The sequence below is a fragment of the Solanum stenotomum genome, chromosome 7 (assembly GCF_019186545.1).
Source record: "Solanum stenotomum isolate F172 chromosome 7, ASM1918654v1, whole genome shotgun sequence".
NCBI classification, from domain to species: Eukaryota; Viridiplantae; Streptophyta; class Magnoliopsida; order Solanales; family Solanaceae; genus Solanum; species Solanum stenotomum.
The window spans coordinates 61,320,837-61,330,842 of record NC_064288.1 but is presented as its reverse complement, the minus strand read 5'-3'; the positions used below and the strand labels follow the sequence as shown (position 1 = coordinate 61,330,842).

General features: G+C 32.4%; 1 protein-coding gene and 1 pseudogene across 1 annotated transcript; one reads left to right on the top strand and one right to left on the bottom strand.

The window, feature by feature from the left end:
* The first annotated feature begins 1,000 nt into the window (after positions 1 to 1,000).
* Positions 1,001 to 4,800, top strand: LOC125870640 (Werner Syndrome-like exonuclease). Its single transcript, XM_049551121.1, has 6 exons — positions 1,001 to 1,320; positions 1,916 to 2,095; positions 2,949 to 3,079; positions 3,175 to 3,333; positions 4,238 to 4,348; positions 4,434 to 4,800. Exons 1-6 carry the CDS (start codon positions 1,038 to 1,040, stop codon positions 4,473 to 4,475), a joined length of 906 nt encoding a protein of 301 aa, XP_049407078.1. The 5' UTR covers positions 1,001 to 1,037; the 3' UTR covers positions 4,476 to 4,800.
* On the bottom strand, positions 3,651 to 4,097 carry LOC125871204 (uncharacterized; annotated as a pseudogene).
* Positions 4,801 to 10,006: the final 5,206 nt, after the last annotated feature.

The following is a 10,006-nucleotide window of genomic DNA, read 5'->3' as shown; positions in this document are numbered from 1 at the left end:
TTGCTTGCTGTTAGAGAAAGTTTTGACACGAGCTTAAATAGAACTACATGGTCATGTGGAGATTTATATTGCTGGCCTCAACTTACTCGAAATTGTCGCGTAATATAGTTATTGTGTAATATCATTCGTTTCAAATTAATTAAGGTTGACAATATGAATATCTGACATTTGTGGGTGGAAAGTGTAATTTTCAAATAGATAATGTGTCAATCAAACCATAATAAAACTAAAAGGGAGTACAATACAATTAAAAAAAATCAAAGCTCAATAATGCCGCTGTTTTAGCTGGAGAAAATGATCAAAATGGTCCTTAATGTATTGGCTTTGATTCCATTTGGTCCTTAATGTATGGACTTAATGGAAATGGTCATTTATGTATCATAAATTGTGATTAATTTGATCCTTAACCCTAAAATTTTAATGGCAGCAATTATTTAATAAAAAAATTAACTAAAATCGCTACACGTGGAGCGATTTCCCATTATTTTTTAAGCAGTCCTCGCCTCGAAAATTTTTAATAAAAAAATTTAAAATTTTTTAAGAAAATGACTGCTATAGCAGCTATTTTTATTTTTTAAACACTACTGGGCAGCGTTGTTAAAAAAAAAATCACAGCAACGATTTTAAAGAAAAAAGAATTTTTTTTTTGGACCAGCAGCAATTTTTATATTTTTTAAAGGAGTAACAGCGTCAATTTTATCAGAAGAAAATCGCTCCGTCAGGAGCGATTTTGCCCTTTTGGTTAAAAAAATTTGATGTGCCATTTTGGAATTTTTAGAAACAGGGGAAGGAAAGTCTTGAACGAGCGCATCTTTTACATATTCCGTATATTTTGACGGCAAAATAAAATAAAATATTAATTTTAGGATTAAGGACCAAATTGATCACAATTTATGATACATAAGGGACCATTTCCATCAAGTCCATACATTAAGGACCAAATGGAATCAAAGCCATACATTAAGGACCATTTTGATCATTTTCTCGTTTTAGCTGCATAAAAAAGAAAAATCAGTTTTGGTACTCTTTTAGCGAAAATGGGAACTCCGATCTCCGCCGAATTCGACGATTGGGATCGACCTTTTACAGAGGAAGAACTCCAAGAAATAGATGCTGCATTTCAATCAGCTACAAAGAGACGAAACGATTCTGAAGATGTAGCCGCTGCCGGCGAAGAATCTCGTCGGAAAAGTCGCCGGAGATTGCCGGAATCGCTTTTTGTTTATCATCAACAAAATGAAGCTTCCAATTCGTCGTTGTTGTCACCTTGCTCTAGAAATCGGTCTCCGTGTAGTTATTCCTATCGTTCTTCTAATCAAGGTGACGGTTTCTCCTATCTGTTTGCCAAATTGTAGTTATTTTCGTGTGCAGTTAGCTTTTGTTTTTCGATTTGAGCTCTATTTGACAAACTGTAGTAAATTGTTAATCAGGGATGTCACTGGCGGGAGGTGACGGTACCCCGCAAAATTAGTCGAGTTTGAGTGAAAGCTGGACAGACACCAGATAGTAAATTCAGAAGGGGAACAATTTAGGGGTGGTATTAATATTTTGTTTTTTCACCTTAAGATTTAATTTTTAGATTTATGGGTAAATTTTATGCTAATTTCCATTTTAGTGAATTAATGGATTATCATGCTAGCGGACATTTATTTTGAATTCGATATAATGAGAATCAATCCTGCACACTTTTTTTTTTTAATCATTTTTAGGTGAGTACTTGGAATAAGCTAGTTAAACTTATTGGAGGAACGAACACAGTTTGGCATACCGTTTTACTGCTCCGATAAAAAATTGTCTCTCGAGCCTTTAGAAGTCATAAATTGTTTATGTTTGTGTATTATAAATGTTTGCTAGTTTGTTAAAGGATTTTAATGTCCAAGTTTTCGTTTTCATTTTTGTTTTTTTGATGTAGCAGCTAAGTTAGTGATGCAATACCCGGAAATGTCTTTTAAAGGACAAGTTATATACAGCAGAACTATTAAAGAGGTGGAGAAATCTGCAGTAGAGCTGTTAAATTTTGTTGAGGAAAAGAAGAGGAAAGAAGGGGATGTTGCTCTTGGATTTGACATTGAATGGAAGCCCAGTTTTAGAAGAGGTCAGTTCAATGTTAATCGAATGATAGTTTCACTACTGTCTGAAATATGAGAACTATAATCAGAATTCTTGAGTAGTTATAGAATTCTATCAGTCTTTCGATTTACTAGCTTTTGCATTTATTCTCTTTCTTTAGCTTTTTACTATACTAAGCTTCACTGAGGGGGTGTTAAATGGAATGTTGCAAGTTATAAAATGTGACATTTGTTGAAGAATCATCCCACAAGGTCAACAGGTTACATTGTTTGTTATGACACCCGGTGAAGTTTAATAGTTCATACTTGATGTTGGGGAACTTACTTGATCTTGTTTTGTCTTCAAAACTTCAACAATCACTACTATGCTTCATCTTGAGCTAGTTGGGGTTGGATATATGAATCTTCTAAATCATGTAACTTTATCTTCTGTTGTTTTCTTGGAGCAATGAGAGTGTATAGACAAATGTCATGAAAAGTACATCCAGAATATGTTGACGACAAAGATATTTTGAGAAAACAGACATAAGTCATTGCATCTAAGTGATTACATCTGCATCTTAAGTAGATATGTCTACCAAGAGTTTCTCAATATTCTTGTGGTGATTAGAAAGACTTCTTTTCTCTATATAAAGTTTCTCCTAAAATATATTATTGAGAGATTATTCTTTTGTATGTTCCTATTTGGCTTCACTTCTTGCACTCATACTCTAGTTGTTTAGGCATGTTCTTTAGTCTATAAGTAGGCGAATATAACCCCCCCGACCTTTTGTTTTAGTTATCACATGCGTAATTAATTGGATTTCTGCTTCATTTTACTTGTGTTAAGTGGAATGTTGTAAGTTATAGTGATTACAGAATAATAGGTGTTCTCTTCAGGTGTGCCACCTGGGAAGGCTGCTGTTATGCAGATATGTGGTGACCAGGGTAATTGTTATGTTCTGCATATCATCCACTCTGGAATCCCTCAAACTCTGCAATCTCTTCTTGAGGATCCAACTGTTGTGAAGGTTGGCATTTGTTCACTTTTTCTGGTAACATTTATCAAACAATGAATTATAATAGGATGTGGTTTCTTAACTTCATAGTGTTCGAACAAACCTAGGTGGGTGTTTGCATTGCAAATGATGCTTACAAAGTTCGCCAAGATCACAATGTGTCGGTGAAGGCTTTGGAAGATCTTTCTGAACTTGCCAACAAAAAGATTGATGATCCCAAGAAGTGGAGTCTAGCATCACTAACTGAGAAGCTTCTTGCCAAGCAGGTCTTTATTCAACCATTTATATTGTGTCTCTCTATTTTATGCTTTTCCTTTCTGCTTTTGAGATCTTTGATCAGGGGTCAGGGAGGGGCAAAGAGGGAACGGGACTGGTATCTTGCCTGTTCCAATCAGTTTCTTATCAGTAGACTTGAGATTTTTAGTTGACTTGTTAAGGTATATAAAAACTAAAAAAGAACTTTAAACTTGCAACTTTTAAAGAAGAGACCCAAGTTGAAATGCTACCTCATCTGCTGGACACATGTGCATATTAGAATGTAAAATCTTTTTCTTTTTGAATCAGTCAGTAGTATTCACTGAATTGGAGCAAATGTCAGAAAGTTCTGAAACAGTATTCCACCAAATCCCAAATTACAAAAGAACCAGTGTTGTGGTTTTCTTGACAGAGACTGTTGCGGACAAAACAAAACTCAGAAGCAAATCTCCCCTCAACCCCCAAAACCATATAAAGTCCAGCCCCGTCTCTTGAAGGCATACACACCATCCGTGGCGGTCCTTCCTCCTAGCATGCTCAGTGTAAGTAACAGCATCAGGAATCACATTCTCCAAAGAAGATCTTGAGCACCCCACAAGTCTCCTCATAGATATGCCCACTGATACGCTTAGCTCCTCTAAGTGTCAAACGTCTAATGGCTGGCTTTATGTATACCCTGAATGTCATCACAGAAGACCTTATGGTGTTGCTTTGCTCCTCCTTTTCCCAATCCTTTCCTCCCTTTTTACGATCCTACATTTCGATCAATCTTGAAGTGATTATAAAATCTTGCTGGACAGAGAATTTGTCTTATTACTACAATAACTATGTTGTGCTGCTACACACTCCAAATCTTTCCAGTTCTTTTCTTCCAATCAAGTGTGAGATTCAACTGATACTTTCTATTTATTGCAGCTCCCTAAGCCAAGTAATATCAGGTTGGGGAATTGGGAGGCTAATGTGTTATCTAGGGACCAACTACATTATGCTGCTACAGATGCCTTTGTTTCCTGGTACTTGTATCAGGTCAGCAGCAAGAATCATTGTTCAATCACCATTTCATAATCTTTTCTCTCTCCCCCGTTGGTATTAATCTCTTTTTCCATCACAGGCACTGAAGAGCCTTCCGGAGATTGTTGATAACAAAGAGTGAAGACGGGTTCCTTGGCCGGTGAAGGATCTTGTTACTCTGGTTGCTGAGAAGAAATGCAGCCTGAACTTCATTAATCTAAAGTAAGCTCTACTCGAGCTTTCTCCATGAAAGCTACTCATTCACTTGTACTATGTAGTTAAGTTCCATGTCTCACATTGTTGTGCAATTCCTTGTTACTGATTCATAATCGTAAAACCTCATGATAAGTTAAAGCGTTCTAGGTAATGCTACTGTTGTAAAATAGATAAACCCTCTACATGATTCTTACAATGTAATAGCCCTCGGGGCTTTGGTTCAATGGTGAGAGTGCAGCCTTGATGTTTGAGTAGAGCTCGAAACTTTACTTTTGTGAGGTTTGATTCTTCTTCAATCCTTCTGTTCTACAAGGTATTCTCTCCTCTCATATTTGAAAGAAAGTAAATGGAAAAACAGGAGACATGTCTCTGAGAGTGATTGAGTGGTTGAGGCATATAAGAGTAACAATCTAATGATCTCAGGTTTGAACCTTCAGCTACAACGTTTACTATGAGCCTATTGTTATTTAACTTTGCCTGACAGAGTTACCCGATATCTGTGCTCGTTGACTAACATGAGTTTACTCCATCGTCATTATATAACCCATATTCAGCGAAATTCCACAAGTGAGATCTGAAGAGGGTAATGTGTATGTTTTACTCCTACCTTGTGAGAATAGAGATGTTGTCTTCGATAGATCGTCACCTTTGATAAACAGATCAAACAATATAAAAAAGGAAATACAATAGTATAAAAGTCATGTAGAATATAATGTAGAAAAGAATAATAACAACAACAAATACTACGAATACTGAAAAAGCAAGAAAACAACATGTAGTAAAAATAGGATAGCGAGAGTCATAATTATTATATTGATAAGAGAAACTAGACAATATTGGACTACCTTCTAATCTTTAACCTTAATACTCGACCTCTATATCCTCATATCGGAAAAAAAAAAATCCTCATATCGGTCATGTCTTCAGTATAATCACTTGTCCCAGATACTTTTTGGCCTTCCTCTACCTTTGCTTAGACAACCTCTCACACCTCCTCATTATGACATATATACATCTCCTTTTCATATATCCAAATCATCTCAACCTCGCCTCCCAGATTTTACATCTAATGAAATTTTATCAAGAGCACATAAGGTGGAAAACAGTACATAAATGATTGTGATATGTGAGATTTTGGTAACTGAAAATACTTTTTGTCTCTTTATTTTATTTTTTTTTTCAAAAAAGTCGAATATGACTTAAGAAAAGAAATACTCCGTACATTAAAAAGATGATAGCAACTCAAAGTATTGACTTATTAATCCATTGCATGTGGGTGGGCCTTTTGTGTACTTGTATTTGTTCATATTCCTTTATTATCCAATCACCTCACTAACATATACATACCAAAATAAAATGAAGATTATATTGAGATTTATTAGGGGGAATTACAACATATCTCTTTCCCTTTTCCTTTTTCAAGTTAAACATTTTTCTTATTTTTTATTACATAGGGACCGCAAGAGGGGAAGAAGGGATTAACGAGAATCGAGCTCACACTTATTATTATGAGGGAGAATCCCATCGATATCATTAGACTCTAAACATTGTGTTGTAGCTAGGTTGGACATATTAAATCAAGTGATTATTAGAAAAATTAGTGGATAACAGTTGTGCAAAATTGAAATTAAAAAATAATACTACCTTCACCTATTAAATGTGGTAAACACTTATTGACACTTGATGTTTACACTAATTTAATAAAAACATAATACAAGCCTTTTTATCGTTAAACTATAGTTAATGACTAATACGATCGCTATATAAATATGATCCTTGCAACAAAGAAATAAAACTAGCCATAAGAGAAATAAAAAGAAGCTAAATTTACTTGATATTAGAATAAACGGAAAAGGCTCAAAAATGCCCATAACCTATTAGAAATGGTTCAGAAATGCCCTCCTTCCACCTATTGGTTTAAAAATGCCCTTAACGTTTTTTTGGGCTAAAAAATGCCCTTTAATTAATAGAAATCTGATGTGGGATTTAACTGAACAAGTGGCCAAATTTCATTGTCCATCTAATTTTTTTTATCAAATAAAATAAACTCCACTCAGCCTAAACCCATTTCACTGTCAATTTAATTTTTTTCTCTGTTTTTCATCCTCTTCTTTCTTTCTTTAAGAAAGAAAACTTCCAATCCAAAACCCAGTGTGTTTGTAAAATCTTGGTATTTAAAAAACCAGACATACAAATTAAACAAGATGAAAACAAGCAATTAAAATATTTTCATACGATGATATAAACCCATGTGTATGAAGTTTGAACTAATCCTAAATTTATAAAAAAATTCTATCTTTAATCCTTTTCAAAAGTGATTCAGTAAAGTTGATGGCCACACAAAAGTTTAAATCTCCATGTGAAAGGAACAAGCAAATAACGGGAGGTATAAAATCAAAGATACGAAAATTGGGATAGATTTATCAAAAATGGCTTGAGTGTAAGGTTTATTTGATTTATAAAAAGAAAATTATGTGGACCACTTATTTTAAACTCCTTAAAAAATTTAAAAATAATAGTTAAATTCCACATCAGATTTCTATTAACTAAAGGGTGTTTTTGAGCCTAAAGAAAACGTTGAGGGTATTTTTAAACCAATAGGTGAAAGGAGGACATTTTTGAACCATTTCTAATAGGTTAAGGACATTTTTGACCCTTTTCCCTAGAATAAAATGATGAAAAAATTGAAAAATAATACGTGAATATTTCAATCAATTAACAATATTAGTAACAAAAGTCAACATGTACGTAGTCTTCTCCATGTCGTGGAATTTTTTTTGGGGACATAAGTCTATAAAATAAAATATTAAAGCCCTAAAATTCAACTCTTAATTAGTCAACAAATTATATCCGTGTTGAATTGTAAGTCTTGATTAAAATTCATCGCTAATTCTATTTAAGTTATTTATTACTCCCTCTGTCCACTTTTATTTGTCATGTTGCGCTTTTCGAAAGTCAATTTGACTAATTTTTAAAGTTAAATTAGATTACGTTAATTCGATATTTTTTTTAAAAAAATTAGATATTCAAAAACTATACGAAAAGTACTATAAGTTGCAAGTTTTTGCATATCAATATGATGAAAATATATATCGTAAAATGTTGGTCAAAGTTCTTATTGTTTGACTCTAAAAAAGGAAACCATGACAATTAATTGTGGACGGAGGGAGTAATTGATTAACAATGATATTTATAGCTAATTTTAGACAGTATATTCTTTTGTCATATATATCTTTCTTTTAAATTTGAATATACACATATTTAGAAATCTAGTTAAATTTAACCGCACCATATAATAGTAGTTTTTTTTTTCTCTTTAAAAAAATTCACTTGATTGATTTCTTCACCAAGATTGGAGATTGACGGAACATAATTAATAAATGAGAAAATCCTATCTTTTTATTTTCCACTCGATGTTCGGTACTTATATTATATTGGAGCTCAAGTATATCCGATTCGCACCGCATAGGGCCCCCTTTGGATTGAAGTATTTCTACAAAGGATTTTTTCATACTCAGGGTCAAACCTAAAACCTCTCGATAAAAGAAAACAGTCTCATCCAGTGCATTGCATTTGGTAAGAAATGTCTATTTCAAGAACCAACACAAAAAGAAACAAAACAAAAAATAGGAAGGGACGTGTCTATCAGATTTATAAACGTGTGGGGTCAATGTGTAGGAATGTAATTCAATTATATATAGAACTTATAGTTCATGAAATGACATTAAAACCCCATAAGTTTCATGAAATTACAATAAGAAGGAATAAAAGTATCTTGTGGGCTCTAGTTCTCTGCCGACATTTTTTCATGGACGTGTGTATATTAATGAAAGGTTATAATTATAAAAATAATAATAATTATAGAGGTGATAAAAATAAAATAAAATAAAATGATATAGGTGATATAAGAATATATAAATATAGCAAAAAGGAATTTGGACATCCTACCTTTGTCGTTTTGCTTGTTTTTATTTATATTTACCTAATGAAACCACATTTCTTACTACATCAACTCATTTTCTTGGACAGACAAAAATCATGGTGGAGTGATAAGTTATTTTTCTTAATTTTTAATTAGAAGTTTTTGATAGATTCTAATTGGATGTAGGATCGTTTTTGTTATGAAATGTTTTTTACTTCGTAGTGTGAATTTTTTTTAGTACGAAATTGAAGTTATAAGTTGAGGTTCAATACTAATAGTAGATATAGTCTCAAACCCTACACGCACATATAAAGTTCAGAAGATACGTTATGAATAATTTTTTTTTTAATGAATTGTGATTACTCATGATAAAATTTAAATACTGAATTTGTTTCGAACATATTTGATAAGTTTTCTTTTTGAGTAAAAAAGTTGGATAGAGGGGTAATTAGCTAGTCCACTTGCACATTTACGGACAAATGAATAGCTGTGGAGTTTGGTCTGTCATCCTCCTTATAAACGGGAGAAACATATTCAAAATTTAAAATTTATGAATCGTTTTAAAATTTTAATTACTTAATTACATTATTTATACTAAGTCAATAATATAATTTTGAAAAGAAAAACATAACAACTAAGATGAAACGAAAAGAATAACATTTAACCTATAATTATTAGTAATTAATAAGCATTCTTAGCTCATTAAATTACTTAAACTTTAATAATTTTATATAGTTCGATGTAAACACTTGATACGAGTAAATATTTATCCGTTAATTATATTTGAGGTAGACCCTCTGGATTATTATATTGCATATGTAACATGTTTTACTGATACAATGTCCATTGTTCTTTTGTCAGCTCTCATTAATTAGTTGTTTCATAGAATTTTATCGTCCTAATCCTGCAATTCCTAAGTTGTCTATTTGCATATAATCTAAAAAGAAAGAATAAATGAAATGTAGAAAAATAAATGCAAAATTTGAAGCTTTGAATTTACTACTACCACCTTTATGATTTTCAGTGTTAATTATCATAATTATTATTTTGGTTTTACTCAACTATATTATAAAGAAAGAGAGAAAATGTCATGTCTACTACGACTAATGATTCTAATTTCTAAGAATGTTAAAATATATATATAAAAAGAACAAGAATACTAAGAAATTAAATGAATTTAAAGTGAAATGTGATTTTAAATTGACCAACGAGGGTTGTGATGGAGTGGTAAGTACTCCTTTATTCTTAACCAAAGGTTTTGAGTTTGAGTAGTCCCCTAAGTAAGGAATTGCCTTTGTTAGATAACACTTTACCCCAATGTGGGACTTCACAGCGTGAATCTGAATTTAATCAGACTCTAATATAGCGAACATCAAATGAAAAATAAATTAAATAATTTTTATGATCAAACGGACTCACAAAATATGAAATAATTAAATATTTGTACTTCCAACTTGTCTACTTGCACTTTTAGGACGACAAGGAAGTCTCCAATTACTCAGAATAGTATATAGGGTAGTCCCAAGGAAAATTAC